This window comes from Vulpes lagopus, chromosome 11 (assembly GCF_018345385.1).
Source record: "Vulpes lagopus strain Blue_001 chromosome 11, ASM1834538v1, whole genome shotgun sequence".
Classification (NCBI taxonomy): domain Eukaryota; kingdom Metazoa; phylum Chordata; class Mammalia; order Carnivora; family Canidae; genus Vulpes; species Vulpes lagopus.
Window position 1 is genome coordinate 70,500,962 of NC_054834.1, and position 16,025 is coordinate 70,516,986.

The 16,025-nt window shown below is 53.3% G+C and overlaps 1 protein-coding gene across 2 annotated transcripts in view; it reads right to left on the reverse strand.

The window, feature by feature from the left end:
- Positions 1–5,525: 5,525 nt before the first annotated feature.
- Positions 5,526–16,025, reverse strand: part of NAP1L4 (nucleosome assembly protein 1 like 4) — a 42,938-nt gene continuing 32,438 nt past the window's right edge. Inside the window, exons 12-17 of one of the 2 annotated variants that reach the window (XM_041721881.1) lie at positions 15,019–15,041; positions 14,650–14,769; positions 12,231–12,260; positions 11,746–11,802; positions 10,126–10,163; positions 5,526–6,714 (exon numbers count right to left, since the gene is read on the reverse strand). In XM_041721881.1, coding sequence (XP_041577815.1) covers positions 10,158–10,163; positions 11,746–11,802; positions 12,231–12,260; positions 14,650–14,769; positions 15,019–15,041 — 236 coding nt within the window. In that variant the 3' untranslated portion in view covers positions 5,526–6,714; positions 10,126–10,157. The remainder of the gene's footprint in view (positions 6,715–10,125; positions 10,164–11,745; positions 11,803–12,230; positions 12,261–14,649; positions 14,770–15,018; positions 15,042–16,025) is intronic. The other variant, XM_041721880.1, reaches the window with a different exon arrangement.

A 16,025-nucleotide genomic window follows, 5' to 3' on the forward strand; every position in this document is an offset into this window, starting at 1 on the left:
CCCTAGAGAGGGTGGAGGGGATGCAGGATGCCTGGGGCCCCCAGCCCCTGGAGGAGCGGTTAGGACCCCCCACCCCAGCGTCCCTGGAGGGAGTGGGGCCCCACCTGCGCCTGGATTTGCGCTTCGGGTCTTCACAAGCCTCGAATGTTCCTTTGTCACAACCACCCCGCCCACTAACAAAGCCCTAGGTGTCTGCTGCCAACCCTCCACTCGTCCTGCCACACGGCCTGGTGGCAGGTGAGGCCCAACACAGTGGTGGCATTAGCTGGCTTTGGAGGGTGGGGTCAAGGCTTCCCAGAGACCTACCCCTGCTGACTTTTGGGCTGGGTTTTCAAAGATGTGTAGTTGTTCTTCCCATCACCGGGCCTCCCCCAGGCAGGACAGGGGAGACGTCCAGCGTGCCCTGCGTATGTCTGCAAGATGGACGGAAATGCTGGACTCAGAGGCTGTATGGCCGAGGAACCAGGGGAACGGAGGTGCCCTTCTTCTTGGTGGGGACCCCTGGAGGCTTCCTTCGCACCAGCAGCCCAGGGCCCCTGTGGTCTCTAGGCTCTGTGTACGTGCCCCCCTCAGGAGCTGCCGAGGGGCTGGGGGTCCTAGCCCAGGTTCCTCAGCGCCCCCCACCCTGAAGGCCAGAGTCCTCGTACTCACTCTGCTGCCACCCCCGCCTCCAGGCCCCATCCATCCCACCCCTCTGCTGCCCCGCACTTCTGAGCATCTTACCTGGACGCCTCTACCTACCTACCTACGTGAATGTCCTGGGGCTGTGGTGACAAGTGACCACACATCTGGTGGCTTGGAACAACACAGATCTCTCTACTCCCAGGTCTGGAGGCCAGAAGCCAGGTGGTGAGCCCCCGGCCCTGCACCTTCCTGAGCTGTTTCTCCTGCCAGGGCTGGGCCTGGGGGAGCACCTCACAGTCCCCTCCTCTGCTCAGCTCTCCCAGCTCAGGGAGGGCAGCTCTGCTGGCATCTTCCAGCCCCTGACAGAAATGGGGGCGGCCGAGACCCCGGGCCCTCCCTGCAGCCTGAGGCGGAAGCTGCCAAGCTCCGCCCAGCAATGCCTGTGTCCCCCCTGGAGTGCACAGTCCACCCAGGGCTGGCTCCAGGCTGGCGGGCAGCGGGAAGGGCCACGTGGGCAGCCCTGCCTGCACCAAGGCTTTGGGAAGGAGGAGGGTTCTCCCCATGTTCCCGAAGCAGAGGCCAAGCCCCAAGGAGGTTCAGAGACCGGACTGCCTTCCCCGGGCTCCTGGAAGCCCCCAGCCCGGGTGGGAGGAAGGGTGTGGGGAGGGATCAGCCCCGTTTCTCCAGGAGCCCTGCTGGGCCAGGCAGGCCGGCTGGGTTGACAGGGAAAGTTACATCCGGCCGCCACCATCACTGAGCTGAGTCAGCCGGGCCAGGCTGGCAGGGAATGGCTCAGTGGTGACATCCTGGGGCGGGCAGGGGCTCCACCCAAGTGCACCGAGATGACTTGGCCTCAAGGCGGTGTCTGGGCCTCCCTCTCCTGGTGGGAACCCAGGCCTCTGCGGGCCACTGTGCCCTGAGCCTCGGGCTGAGGAGGGTCCCAGGCAGACAAGGTGCCTGGATAATCACACCAGATCCAGAAAATAGAAAGCGCAGTGTCAGCAGAGGAGGGGTCCTGGAGCCCCTACTCAGGGGGCTCCTGCCTGCCGGCATCTCCTGGTGGGTGTAAGGCCAAATGACTGGGTCTGGGGTCCCTCAAGCTCCCCCACCTGACATGGCTGTGCTCCCTGAGGCTGGAGGGAGGGCGTGTCTGCCTCTAGAGGAAGGGAGATGGGAAGTCGTTCTGCTTGAAAGAACGTCAAGGCAGCGGCCAAAGTTCAGATGTGGCTACAGGCTGAGCGGGCTGGCAAGGGGTGAGGGTGGCAGTGCCCTCCAACGGAGGCCGACCCCACAGTGGCCTCTTCTTGGACCAGAGGCTTGGCTGATGGCCGGAGGTGCCTAGGCTAAAGGCCAGGTTGGAGGGCACGTCTCCCACTGCCAACCCTGGGGCCCCCTCTGCAGCCCACCTGGCGTTGTTCCGGTCACCCCCTGGGCACTCGCGGGTGGAGGAGACGGGGAAGACTCATTCTGAGCGGAAGGCAGGCCAAAGGCCAGCAGTATCACCACGACAGGTTGGCTGAGGTCAGGGCTTGCCCCCCTCCCCAGGCCAAGGCACTCCCTGGGAGCACGGGCCATTGGCCTGACTTCTTGAGGGGAGCGGGAGTACAGGACACTGGAGGGTGTGGGTCAGGGCCACAACACGGTAGCCATGAACCCCTACAGCAGACTGGTTGCCAGAGTGGAGCAGGTGCTACGGATGAGGGTGTGGGCAACCTCGGCTACTAGCCTGGCCCTGGGTGGCCACAACTCCCAATACACCCATGGGAAACAGGAATTTTTATTTTTTTTTTAAACAGGAATTTTTAAATGAAATTACCCGGATTTGGGGGCACTTCTGAAAAAGCTGCTCCATTGAGACAGTTTACATACCCACAACCAGACATACCCACACGAAGCAGTTCCAAGAGTTCACCTCTCCCGGGGTGCCCCGGTTAACCGCACGTTTGTCGCCCTGGCAGCCTTGGTTGCTGCGTGGGCTCTAGAACCCACAAAAAAGGGTCATGCGCAGGCCCTTCCGTGTATCTGGCTTCACTCGGTCCACGTTTTCAAGGTTCCTAGGCCATCCTGTTGCAGGCTGTACCCCACACTCTGCCAGGACAGAGCCGAACACTTCCCAGAAGTCAGTGCAGAGGTGGACATACTTGGTGGCTCGGACACAGCAGCTGAGCCCCGGGGCAGCCACCTGTGTCCCCACAAGTCTGCATGGGCAGTCTGGGTGACACAGGAGACCGAGGTCTCGTGGCCTCCAACAGAACCAGGGTGGACCAGGGGCAGTCAGTCTGAGGAAGGAGGAGGGTATGGGCCACAGAGGTCTTGGGGATGGGAGGTGGCCCTGGACTTTCAGGAACCCTGAGAGAAGCTCCATGATGGCCTGGGGACCCAAGGGATGCCTGGGTAGCTCAGCTTTGCTCAGGGCGTGATCCTGGGGTCTTGGGATCAAGTCCCACATTGGGGGAAGCAGGGAGCCTGCTTCTCCCTCTGCCTGTGTCTCTGCCTCTGTCTCATGAATAAATTTTAAGAAAGGGGGTGGGGGGAAGGGGACCAAAAGTGGAGGCCAGGAGGGCCTGGCTCCAGACGGTTCAGGGATCAGCGGGGAGAGCAGGCTGGCTCATGTGGAGCCAGTGACTACCGGAGCTGCTGCAAGTGCCCCGACCCCTTCCCTGAGGTGCCAACAGAGGCCTGGACGGAGGCTGCATGTGCCAGGCTCCTCGGCCTGAGGACAGCCTGCCTTCCCTTGCCTGTGACTGCCCAGGGGTGAGGTCAGAGGACAGCTGGACAGGCTAGGAGGCAGCACTGCAGTGGACAGCTGGGGAAGGCAGAGCTTCTCAGGGCTCTGAGCAGGAGTCTTGCCATCCAGACACTTGGGACAACGAAGCACCAGAGAAGGTCCCGGAGGCCATAGGGACCCCGCTCTGTGACTGAGCTCACACGTGGGTGGGTGTGGCACGCTCATACACTCTTATCCCACAGGGAAATGGAACCCAGTGCCTCCAGAGACAGTCACAATCCAGACACTCCTCCCGCTGCCCGCTGTGGTACCATCTGTACCACGCAGTTCACCACCAACAGCCAGGCCAACTCCCCGTCCCACTGACCCCAGGTGCCCAGTCGCTCTCTCCACTTCCCCTTCAGGCCAGACTCCAGAGGTGGCCGCTGTGTACGTGAGTGCGCAGGTGCATACCCACACGGGGCTGGCCACTACCTGCTCCTAAGTACCCCGCTCTCAGGGGCACGGACTTGGCCAGTCTCTGAGGGAAGGCCCAGGCTGCCCGCCTCCACCCCCAATGTCAGCCATTCCAAACCACCACAGCACACACTGGCCACGCACTCTACACACACGCACCCTGGACTTCCACCAGAACCTAGGAACTGCTGGGCAGAGAGGCTCTTACAGAGCATGCCCCCCCACCCCAGCCATCTCCTCAGCGCCCATCAGCCAGCGCTGTGCCAATCAGAGAAAACTCTTCCTAAGTGACTCGCATTTCATCAGCAAGGCCCAGCAATCTTTAGGCCATTGCTTCATAGTGAACATGGGTCCATCACCACTGAGGATGGTCAGGAACCAGTGGGAAAGGATTCCTCTGCAAGGTCATGCTCAGAGTGACCCCTGGGCCAGTGGGGTCGGATGCTCCCAGAGTTGAAACTGTCCTTGTGAACTTCCTGCAAATCACCTGAGCACATCATTTTGTGCAATTGCTGCTAATCCTGTAGTGACCCATAAGCTGTGGATTTACAAATAGGTTCATTCCGGTGCTCCAGGGGAACAGAACACTTGAAGAACTTGGGAACCAGTCAGAGTCCACAGGGATGAGAAGCTACCCCAAAGGTCTGGGGGCCCATCCCCAAGAGGTGCTCCCAGCTGAGAGGATGGGGAGCAGCACTCAGGCATCATCTCTGCAGACTGCCCTCAGGGGATGAGGTTTTAATTCTGGGTCAGCTGGAACAAGGCACCCCCTAGCACCCGCAGGTTTGGCGGGTGGAGGGTGGGGGGCCAGACCCAGGTGGGGGCTCAAACACAGGTCCTTCAAGTAGTGAGAACATTCTGGTTCCAGTTGTCTAGGGCACTGGAGGCCCTTGCCGCTCCTTCTTGACACTCCCAGGAAGAAGCCAGGCCCCAAGGCAGGCGCCAGGTGAGCTGGGCTGCAGGAAAAGCTGCATGCATGCCTTCTCCTAGCACCTGTAACTCCCTGGTTAGGTTCTTCTTTTTCTTTTCTTTTTTTTTTTTTTTTAAGATTTTATTTATTTATTCATAGACACACACAGAGAGACAGAGGCAGAGACACAGGCAGAGGGAGAAGAAGCAGGCTCCCCCCAAGGGGAGCCCAAGTGGGACTCAACCCAGGGTCTCCAGGATCACGCCCTGGGCTGCAGGTGGCGCTAAACCGCTGCGCCACCGGGGCTGCCCTCCCTGGTTAGGTTCTGAGCACAGGCTTGTACAGCAGCTGTTTCTGGGGGTAGCGTTCCCTCTTATGAAGGGATGGAGGCTCTACCAGTACAGTACCAGTGAGAAGATCAATCAAAAGTGGCCCCTACATGACAATCTTCCTTCCTGGAGCCTTGTGGACCTGAAAGGTATACAGTGCTCTCCTAGGGGAGAGCAGACTCTTTCCCAGGTAGCAAGGGGCCCACCCAGGGAGTCCAAGCCCACCGACAGTGAGGTGGGCCTGTAGGTGTAACAGGCAAACTAAACGTTGGAGCCTCTTCCTAAGAACCGGTTGTAAAAGCCTCAAAAACAACTCGGAAAGGCTGAGGCCTGAAGCCCGGGGGCTGCCGGTCCCCAGGGCTCTACAGATGCAGTTCAAGAGGATGCACAACCACAGGAGCTGCCGCGTGGGGGCAGGTGCCAGTACCCCTGCCCACTCCTCCCACCAGGTTCCCCACAGAGACTACACAGCACAGGATTCATGTTTCACAACTTTAATAGAATATTCTAACTATTCTGTACAAATTGAAAACACCGTATTCAGTTACAAATGTATTATAAGTAAGGCTGAGCACTCTACAGGCCTGGTCAGTGTGGACATTGCATCCCCGGCAACAGAGACCCTGGTCACACACTCGGAAACCCCACACGCCAGCCAAAAACAGGTCACTCTGAACCCAGGGCTTTTAAGACAAGATGAGCATGGGGCCAAGAAATGGGGGTAATGACAAAGCAAGACTTGACACGTACACACTAACAGCAGTGCTTCCCAGCCTAGGCCCCTCACCACAGAAGCCTGGCGAACCCCGGCACTCTGCCCGCAACCCTCCCCCCAAAGCCGTGTGGTCTGCATGTCGTGGAAACGAGCCCCTGCCCTCAGCTGGAAGGCAGGACGGAGCGAGGTTCCTTCTACACAGGACTCACTCCCTGGGAGCCACGACCACACCCACCTGGCGAGTCACCAGGTCACCAGTCACACACATGGTTTCAGAAACTGTAAGGACAAGTGACAGCATGTGTCCCAAGCCCTCACAAAGAGGAAAGAATAAATAAATACAAAGATGAACCACAAATGCTCAGGCCTCAGGGCTAGGGTGCACCACAACCCCTACCCCACCCCGAGGAAGACAAAACCAGAGAAAGAACGTTCAAAGGAGAACAGGACCCTACTCTATCAGCTCTCCTGAGACGATTAGAGCACAGGAGACCAAGTGGTGGCAAACACAAAGTGTATGGGTTTCTTCAAGTGAAGAAGGATCCAGTCTGGCTGTGGAGGGGTGTGACTGGTTCTAGAAGCCCTGGAACCACATCCCCAGACAACTGCCCTTGGCGTCAACTGACCTTCCGCCACCCCATCCCCCCAGGGTCTACGGAGCCCTCCGGAAGGCAGGGCCTGGGAAAGTCCACTGAGCTGCACTGCACCCAAGGCCATAGAGGGTGCTGGAATCAAACCTCCTATTTCTGAAATGCATTTAAGTTGCCACTGTACAGGTTAAGCAAAATAATAAGGATAAAGGAAAAGTTAAAGTCAAAATCATGCACTTGAAAACAAGTTAGAAGCACTGCCAATACGGTGGTGCCGCCGCCATGACCAGTCCCCGACGCCGCACCTGCAGGACGCTCACTCCTCACTGCTGTTTGCACTCGGATGGCTGGCTGGGCTCCTTCTGTCAACGAGAGAAGACAAGACTTGTAGGGAACCAATGCTGTCGACCAGGTATCTCCAACCAACAATGCAAACCAAGACTCAATTGACTGCCTTCATTCTTACTGAAACGATGGTTACTGCAAACATACTTTTAAGATTGTAATTAAAAAAAAAAAAAAAAAAATCAGTCAACTTCCCAGAAATAAAGTCTCAGTAGGGCAGCCTTTCTGGTTTCAAGACATGCCGTAAGTCTAAGTCACAGCCCGTGTGTTGGGAAGGAAGAACGTGTCAGGGTCGGAGACTCAGTGCAGAAGGGAGCCCATGCTCCAACACTGCATAGCAGCCTCAGAGCCTCGGGCAACCCCTTGCCCCTGCCCACGTGACAGCAGCAGGCTCCCCTTTCTGTTCCTCGCCTCCCGTTAAGACAGGCTCAGCACCTGAAACAGTGCCACTCCAGGGTGGGCCAGAGGCGGCTGAGCAGCCCCAGAGTCCTGCCAGCACTCCAGAGTGCTCTCTGCTAACGGGCTGTGCCAGCAGACCACAGCTGGGAGGCCACTCCAACAGCTCCACACAGGCATGGCTTGATCCTCCCAGTCCCTCCCCAAGTGGGATGTCTATCCCTCCAGAAAGGTATCAGGGAGAGAGCCTCCCCCGCCCCCAGAGGAGCACATTCACTTCAATACAACCTAACACATCTCACACCGTTTAAAAGCGCAGTTAGCAACCCCACGCATTCTGTGCGGAGGCCAACAACAGCCTGAGAGACAGACGAGATTACTAACCATTCCGAGTAAATACGTTTACTGATAAAAAGTCTGTAATTCTTGGCTGCCAAGATTATAAATTATTCTGATACAATGTGTCAAGCCTACTACTGAGTCTTAAAAAAATCCCTGCATTACAGGCTCAAAGGAACATCTGGGAAAAAGTAACTGACACCTTCTATGGCTGGAGCTGTGACTACATTCTTTGGGAAATCACATTTAAGATACAAAGAAAATTACACATAAAGGATTTCTAAAGACAACCATGATCTCAGACCCTGGTCTAATAAGCTCTTTATTTGGAAGTCTAAAGGGAAGAGCACACAGACATCGCCAGGACCCACAAGGTCTGACTGGCCCCCGGTCTCTGCCCAGCACCGCCCAGCAGTGGGACACTCTGGGAGGGGGTCCTGCTCATCTAGAATACTGAAGAACCCAGGCACCAAAACAAAACACACCTGATCAGAAATCCAGGTTGGAAAAGATCAAACTCAAACTGTGGATCTGGAGGCAGCCCAGGTTTAGCAGCCAAGGAAATGACCCACTGGCTCTCAAGCCTGGCTGGAGAAGCGAGGAGGTGCTCCCAGCCTGGTATGGCCGTGACAGGGGTGGGAGAGTAGCTGGCAATGTTTTGAGGGGGAGGGGAGAAGTGTGTGTTTCCACAGTTGTATTTCCAAGAAGGAGGTGGGTTAGAGAAGATGGAGCTAAGAAGTGGGAACACCATGGGAACGGGCAGGCAGCACACCTTCCTGAATACGTGTGAGTTACATACATAGTGTTTTATAACATTGGGCATTTTACAGTATATGCTGTTTGAATGATATATTTATTTTTAACCAGGAGAATGGATTATCTATTTGTTTAAGATACCTTCAGCAGCTTGGGGTTTAGATAAAGTCTGCTGGAGAGCACGGGGCCAGGCAGGGATGCAGGCAGGTGGCCCAACTGAGGACAGCATCTGCACGGACTCGGGCCTTCGGCTGTAAAGTCAACACAGAACCCCGAAGCTTCTGATGTCAATTTTATCAACAAGACACTTGTTTTCAGCCTGTGACACAGGCCAAAACAGGATGACAACTAAACCCAGCATCCTCTGTCTCAGGCCACAAAGTCCAATGGCAGCCGGGCTACTTAATGCCACTGATTATCAAGGGAGAGGACTTGGGTATTTCCAAGGCACAAACTAACAACCCAAACCTGCCTGTTACGGAGCCATTTAAAAGCCAAATTTTAACAGGTGACAACTGCCACCAAGCACACAGCTGACCAGCACAGCTTCACAGGGGCACACAGCCAGGGCCCAAAAGCCTGTGTGACTACGGAGGGAATGGCCTCCCCCATCTGAGAAGCCGGACCCCTGACAAGGATCTGATGACACAACTGAGGTGCTGGCTGATACTGCAGTCACGTGCCGGTATTATTCACGGTGACTACACCCCAGGAAGGTCCCCTGTCTGAGAGACTCAGGCTGAATAGGTTAAGGATGCTTCCCAGTGACTGGCAGGGTGAGAGAGGGGTTGGGGTGGAGCAAGCCTGGTTGGTCAATTCTTTAGACATGTGGGGCAGTAGGAATCAATCAAGAGCAACAGAACACACTGTCCTATATGCATGTAAATGATCCAGGTGTCTCTTCATCTCACCTAGTTATGACGTTTCTTAACCAGGAGATAGCTGTGCTACCTCTTCACCTCTTAGTTCTCTATGTGAGCCCACCCGAGCGAGCAGCCAGGAAGGCAATGCAGAGAGACTCAAAGGCCTGTGGTCTGCTTAAATGTCAGGATCAGCACGAAGCCTTAAGTTCAAGTCCTAGCTCTTACAGGCCCTGCTTTACACACTGACTGCCGCTGCTCTTAGCACAGCACCAAGAACCCCTGACATTTCCAGGGATGAACATCACTGCACCTGCCTCCTGTGACACCTTCTGACCAGGTGCCCCACCCCTACCCCCAAGTGAGGACAGTGTTCCCCAAGGGCGAGGAGCTGATGGCTGGAACAGAGCTGCAATGGCCCATGCTGTGGCAGACGGGGGTGGCAGGTGGGCACAGCTAGCTCTTCCCCAGCCAGTCAGAGCACTCCCAATAACACACAACAGCACCTGCTCCGAACACTAAACCACACAGATACCACAGCTTTGGAGATAGTAACTCTAGCACATTCAAAGGTCAGCTAGCCCTTAATGACCTACTGGTCTGCACCACACCTGAATTTAAAAAGTAGAAACAATCAATCGAGACTCCTCAAGAAAAAGCACAGTGGGCTGCTTCCTACTGCACAGGTGTGGCTCATTCCAGGGTGGCCTGTGCAACACGGTCCTCATGAAGACTGCACAGTGCCCACCTCCCAGGGCCCTCACGCTCTGTGCTCCTCCTGGAGGGCAGTCCCATCCCCAATAAAAATGCCACACCAGTCACGCCTCTCCGTGGTCAGCAACAAACACTGGGCTCAGCAACAGGAGCCAAATGTAGTTTCTGACGATCAGTTTTAGGAGTACATAAAACAGACACCTGTGCAAAAATACTGTTCTTCAGAAAGCCCTGAGCTCAGCCTAGCACACTAGAAGTGTGCCTGGCCAACAGCTTCCTCTTTATCCACAAAGTCACAATAAAGCACTGTTATAAAGCACAGATCAGAAGATTGGATTAGGAATGAATGGAATTCCACCTTACCTAGAAACGCATGAATGATTAACAGACAAAAATTACACCTAAATGGGGAAAAAATTGAAAGGAACTGTCAGCAAAAAAGAAAGCAAAATGCACAAGATTATACAGGCGGAAACAGCCACTTTCTCATGACACGACTGACTACAAAATCTTGAGCTTGAGATGAGCAACCCCAACCCACCACAGCTGTTCATTTAACACCAAACATCCCTTCTCCCTTGTTTGCCTCCACGTGTGCAGACTCAGATATAACAAATCCCTCTGAAAAACAAGACCCGGGCCCTTCTGGCTGCACAGGGCTGGCGGTCCTGGTGCCTCCCAGTTTATCATCCCACCCCTGTGCCCCACCAATGAAGATCCACGGAGCGCCAGTCCTGACAACCCTATACTGTGCCAGATTACTTGTGAGAGAATGCCCTTCCAGAAAACAGACGTGGCAGGAGACAGGTTTGGCAAGGAGAGAAAAGAGGACAAACAACAGAAGGAAGTGACAAGCGACGGAGTAACGGAGCTCCCCCTGCAAACCATCCTCAGTCTCTGTTCTCAAATCCAAACCATGAATGTGTGTGTCAGCACCTCCCCCATTCGCCCAGTGTGAGCCACCTGAGGCAGGGCCCCCATGTTACAGAGCTGAGCACAGGGGTGCTTGCACTACAGTTCTCCTGTGATAGGCCAACTGTGCAGAGGTGAATATGTCAGTAGGCTTATTCCCAAAACAGTATTTATATGATACATTTAAAAAAGTTTTAAACCCACCTCTCATCCTTCCCTAGAAGGAGCTGTAAAGCATGCATTTACAGAAATATTTGGGTGTTAAAAAAACAAACACACACACACTTACAGAGCTGGGTTATTACACTGATAGTTTAGTGCACATTCCACTTTGGGCAAAAACGGAGGACAAACTATGTCTAGTTAAACCGAGACCCAGGCTATAAATGGCAGGTCAGTTGAGTGTTCCAACAGCCCGTGATGTATTTAATACTAAGATGTAGTGAGTTTTCAATTTCTCATGCTAGCAAACAGAGGACATTCATACTACAGCTTCAGGACTACATTAAAGCAGTACTGGGTTTAAGAGATGTGTTAAGTGGCAAAGTAACTTCATTTAAGTTGATCGGACCATCAGTAAACATTCAGACCTTCAGGTAAAATTAACGGGGTTGCCACTCTCATTTTGTTTTTGTTTTTTAGCAATGCTTCCTAGTTTACTTTCAATGATTAGAGGTATTTAGACATAGCTTGTGAATATTCTCAGCCCATAGGCAACTACAAAATTATGTCTACAATTCAATTTCTTTATACCTTTTCCAAAAACAAATAGATGGAACAGCTTATTAATGTGGTCATTCAGCCATTACCCTGAAAGGACTAAGGGTCTGGAAAACAAAGCTGCTCTCTTGAAATAGCTTATGGAAAGAGAGAGCTTCTGAGTAAGCTTGGAAAGCCTTCCTTCACTGGACACTCACCGAGCACTAAATCCTACCGAAGGGGCTACTCATGCCTATTCCTGGTCTGTTTTCCATGTTCTAACTAGAGCAGGACAGGCACGCCAGGTGGGGACACAACCCAACAGCACAGCAGCATGGCATCGGTGGACACGGCCGCTCCCCAACAACTGACCTTAGGGTTAATGTCGGCATCGTCCTCATCTTCTCCCTCCTCGTCACCTTCCAACTCCTGCAGAAAAGGATGAGAGCGAGCTGAACACACGGGACTTAAACTCTTGTGGATCTGCACACACTCCACACAAATGAAAGCCACCCTAGAATTCAGCAGGAAATCCATGATCACGGTCCATAAGTGCTTAGGTCACTTCCTCTGGACACAATGATTTCTAGGCACCTTTTTGTTCTCAGTGATAATGGACATAAACACACTGCTGAAAATGCGGTTTGTTTGTTAAACCAACATTTCCTAAGTCAATCGAGGGGCTGGCAACTGGGCAGAGGGCCAGCACCTGCCGTCCACCACCCCCTTCCACTGGCTTCAACAGGGTGGAGGCCCCGAGGCAGCTCCACACAAGGTTCCATGACCTCCAACTGCTCTGGCAGGGGAAGCCTAGTGCAGCCTCAGGGAAAAGATGCTCCACGTTCACCATGTCTTACCTCCTCTTCTCCTTCCTCACCCTCTTCAAACTGAAAAAAGAAAGGAAACAGGATTTAGGTCTCTAAAGCACAAGGGCAGCCTGACCCAGGCACAGTCCCTGTCAAGTGCCCCCACTGGTCAGGCCTGTGGGAAGCAGAAGCATGGCTCAGCCTCTGGGCATCCTGGCCCTTGATGTTGTGGGGCCATCTAGCCATGAGGCCTGCTGTGTTCATAGGATGCCGGGTATCTGAAAACCACTCAAAACAAGGCCTGAGGATAGGGAAGGGTGCAGGAATAAGATGGTCATCATGACACCATATTGGGACCCCTTGGGAAACTGGCTAATCTAAGCCAAACAGGAACATTTTACTATGCAGATACATGAATTCCAATAGTATTTTATATCTCCTACAAGGGTATTTATTATTAGAAACGTGATAAAACCCTGGTGTTTAAGTGTGAAGAGAAGCCTAACACTGTAGTTGGTTGGTTGTGAATGAATTTCTTCTAGGTCCAAAGACACCACAGGTCAGACTCTCATTCAAACTCCACACATCAGACTCAGAACAAGATCAAACACAAAACAAACCTTATCATTACTGCCTGAACGCCACGAGGGACATAAAAATTTAGTAGGCTTTTTCTTACAAACATTTCATTTGTTGGAGCCTGTCCTTAGTGACAGCCTACACAAAACTTCTAAGGGCTTAAGGGCTGGTGGGGTCCACACACCCTCCAGTGCCCTTCAGCCTCCGAGAGGGAAAGACCTTGGTCTGATGTCTTGTAGGGAACTACATTTTAGCTCAGATTGGAACTACCCTCCAATAGGCTCAAGCGTGATCTTCTGAGGTTCTAAGTATTATCATTTCACTCTTGACATGGAGGGGCCTAGAGGGTCCTGTTTCAAACACACCTCACAGTGACGTAGAACAGTGCTTCCACAGGGACTGCAGAGCTCACGGGAAAAGCAAGCTAAGCCTAAAGAACGTGGAAGACCCATTCCATCCTGCAACAATGTCCAGCTGTTGTGCAAGGTTTCCAACATAGCAGACACCTGAAGTTTACCTTTATCCTAACATGCACTATGTAATGGTGCCAAGAGGTGCTATTTTAAAGAGCCTGACAAGTCACCAGAGTCTACCGTTAACCCTGTTTTCAGATGAGGACACGGCAGCACAGAGGCCACACAGCTATGAGTGGTGAAGTCGGGACCCTGGTCTAATAAACAGTCTTGAGTGCGGCTCCCCCTTCTAACCTCTAAACTACACTGCTCAGCAGCAGCACCCATACAAAAGGTGTTGTGAGTGAATACACAAACAGTCCTAGCCAGTACTATCCACTCTGCCTGCATATGAAGTAAATCAATATATAATGAGCTGTGCGTTCGAGTTTTAAAATTGATGGGTGTATGATCAAAACTGTGGAGACCATGCAGTCTAGAGATTTCCACTGTGTGTCATCACTAGACTGTTTTGGCTACATTAAATAAAAACTAAACGCTCAGTTGACCTCAGTTGCCTAGAGCTTCATTTTACATCCTCAAGCATCACATGGGGCCAGTCCTACCACACTGGACAGAGCAGGCATGCTGAAGACTGTTCCATCATCACAGAAGTTCTACGGGACTGTGTTGGTCTACAATCTGCTGTGTCAACTTAATAACTTGAGCACTTATACGAGGCAACACTACACTGACTTGTGCGTGTCCATGTCTGCCTGCCCCAAAACTACCTCCTAGCCCAGGGACAGACAAAGTCCAGTTCCAGATTACACAGCCAGCCCACTCTGGATGGGCCCATCTGCACAAAGGAGAAGTGCGAGGAGCAGGCCCTCGTTGCCCCTGGGCGCTAAGCAGCTCAAATCTGCCTGGCTCTGGCTGGCCCAACTGAAGCCTTGAGAAACCTCTTAGAAAGGAAACTCAGAACCATCCAGGAAACCTAAGAGCTCTAAAAGCAAGGGAATATCTGAAGCATACTTCTAACAGCACACTATAAGACTTTATTCCTACAAATCAAGACGACATGGTGAGCCGAGCCCAGGTTGGAATGAAGAACAATCTCAGGTGACCATCGAAAGCCAGCCAGTTAGGCTGTGCTCAGGCAGGGAGAGAGGAAGGAGGGGACTTGGGGACTTTGCAACCACACCATCCTTCTGTGCACCATGGGTTTCAATTCTTTGGGGCCAGCACACCACAGGCTAGCACGAGTCCACTCTGTCCTAACCTTTTGCTGTGGCCAGACTTCCGTAAATGAGATTTTCCTCCCATTTCCAAGTCACCCAAAGCTTATAGACCTTAAGCAGGACACGATGAGCACCTGGGGTCTTTTGAGGATGCTGTCCCTGGAGGGGGCCGGCACTCTGCTCTAAGAGTACCCCAGAGCCCTGCTTGTCCGCCCTCCCCCACCACCAGGGGACCCCCAGGGTCTCCCACCCACATACGTTGTCATCATCCTCTATGGCCTCCCCTGTGAAGTACAGCACAGCCCGCGGCACTATCCGCTCACGAAAGAAGTGTCCGATTTCAAAGTCAGAGGCTAATGTGAATTCCGAGTCTTCATCCTGAGGAGGTAAGACCCCAATGTTAACCTGTGTCCACCGGGGAACACTGCGCCCCCCACCCGCACAGTGCCCCTCACTCTGGGGGACCCAGCATTACTGAGAGTGGTGGAGCACATGGGGCTCCGCCCCACAGTGTAGTGAATACTGCACACCCCAGGTGTCAGAGGATTAAAGAGGGAGGAGGGACTGAATAGAAGGTGGGCAACTGCTCTGGAGATAATGAGATTCTGATGACAACACAAAGCTTACCAGTGATTCTCCATCCCCAGACGCTAGAAAAAAAAAAAAAAGACAAAACATACGCACGTTACACTGACAACCAAAACCTTTGCAAGCCCATGCAGGCAGATCCATGGAGGTAAGGTGGGACCGTGCACAGCTGGAGCCCCTAATCTTCCTGTGGCCCCCACCAGACCTGTTCGGAAACCTGCTCAGGATGCCAACTGGGGAAAAGCACTTTCCTTCCTAGTTTAGTGGTAGCAGGTGGAAAGGCCTATGAAGTGGCTCCAGACTGTGGACACTCAGCACATTTACACTTTAAGGAGACTGTACCCGTGTCCTGCAACCCTGCAGGATTCTCTCGGGGGAGGAAGATCCTTGAGCCTTGTTTCTAAAGCACTGCACCTCAGTAGGGTCCACACTGTGTCCATTTGGAAAGGAGGAAGGAGAGAACACAGTGCTGAAGCATTCTTCCCACACAATGGAAAGACTCCCTGTGGGCAAGAGGGTGTTGCTGGTCGCTGCCCACCAAAGAGTGCAGCACAGGGGCAATTACACACACACACACACACACACACACACACACACGCACGCACGGCTGGCCAGACTCTGCTGCTGCACCAGAGCCTGACCCAGAACCAAGAGTGATGGCAAATACAGGAACTTAAAACCACTTAACAAAGCCCAGTGATGCTCAAATAACCACCACCATTCAAAACTTTAGAAATGCTTGTTCAAGGCTCAGTCTTGCCCCAGGAGTGGGAGGCTTACCACCCTGGCCTCAACTAGCGCTCCTGGCTTGGCTGCTCCCCGGGGGCTGGGCACCCATGTGTGTCAACACCACCCCTATGGCATGTTCCCTGAGCCTTGGCATGTGCGCACCACCACAGGCTAAGACCCTGGCCTGGGTGCCAAGGACTTTGCTCATGTGACTTTGGGACAGGTCTTATAGATTTAAGGACAAGGAGGGCACCAGACAAGACAGCCTGTTTCCTTCATTTCAAAACACATTATCTGAATTTCAGCACCTCTTCCTT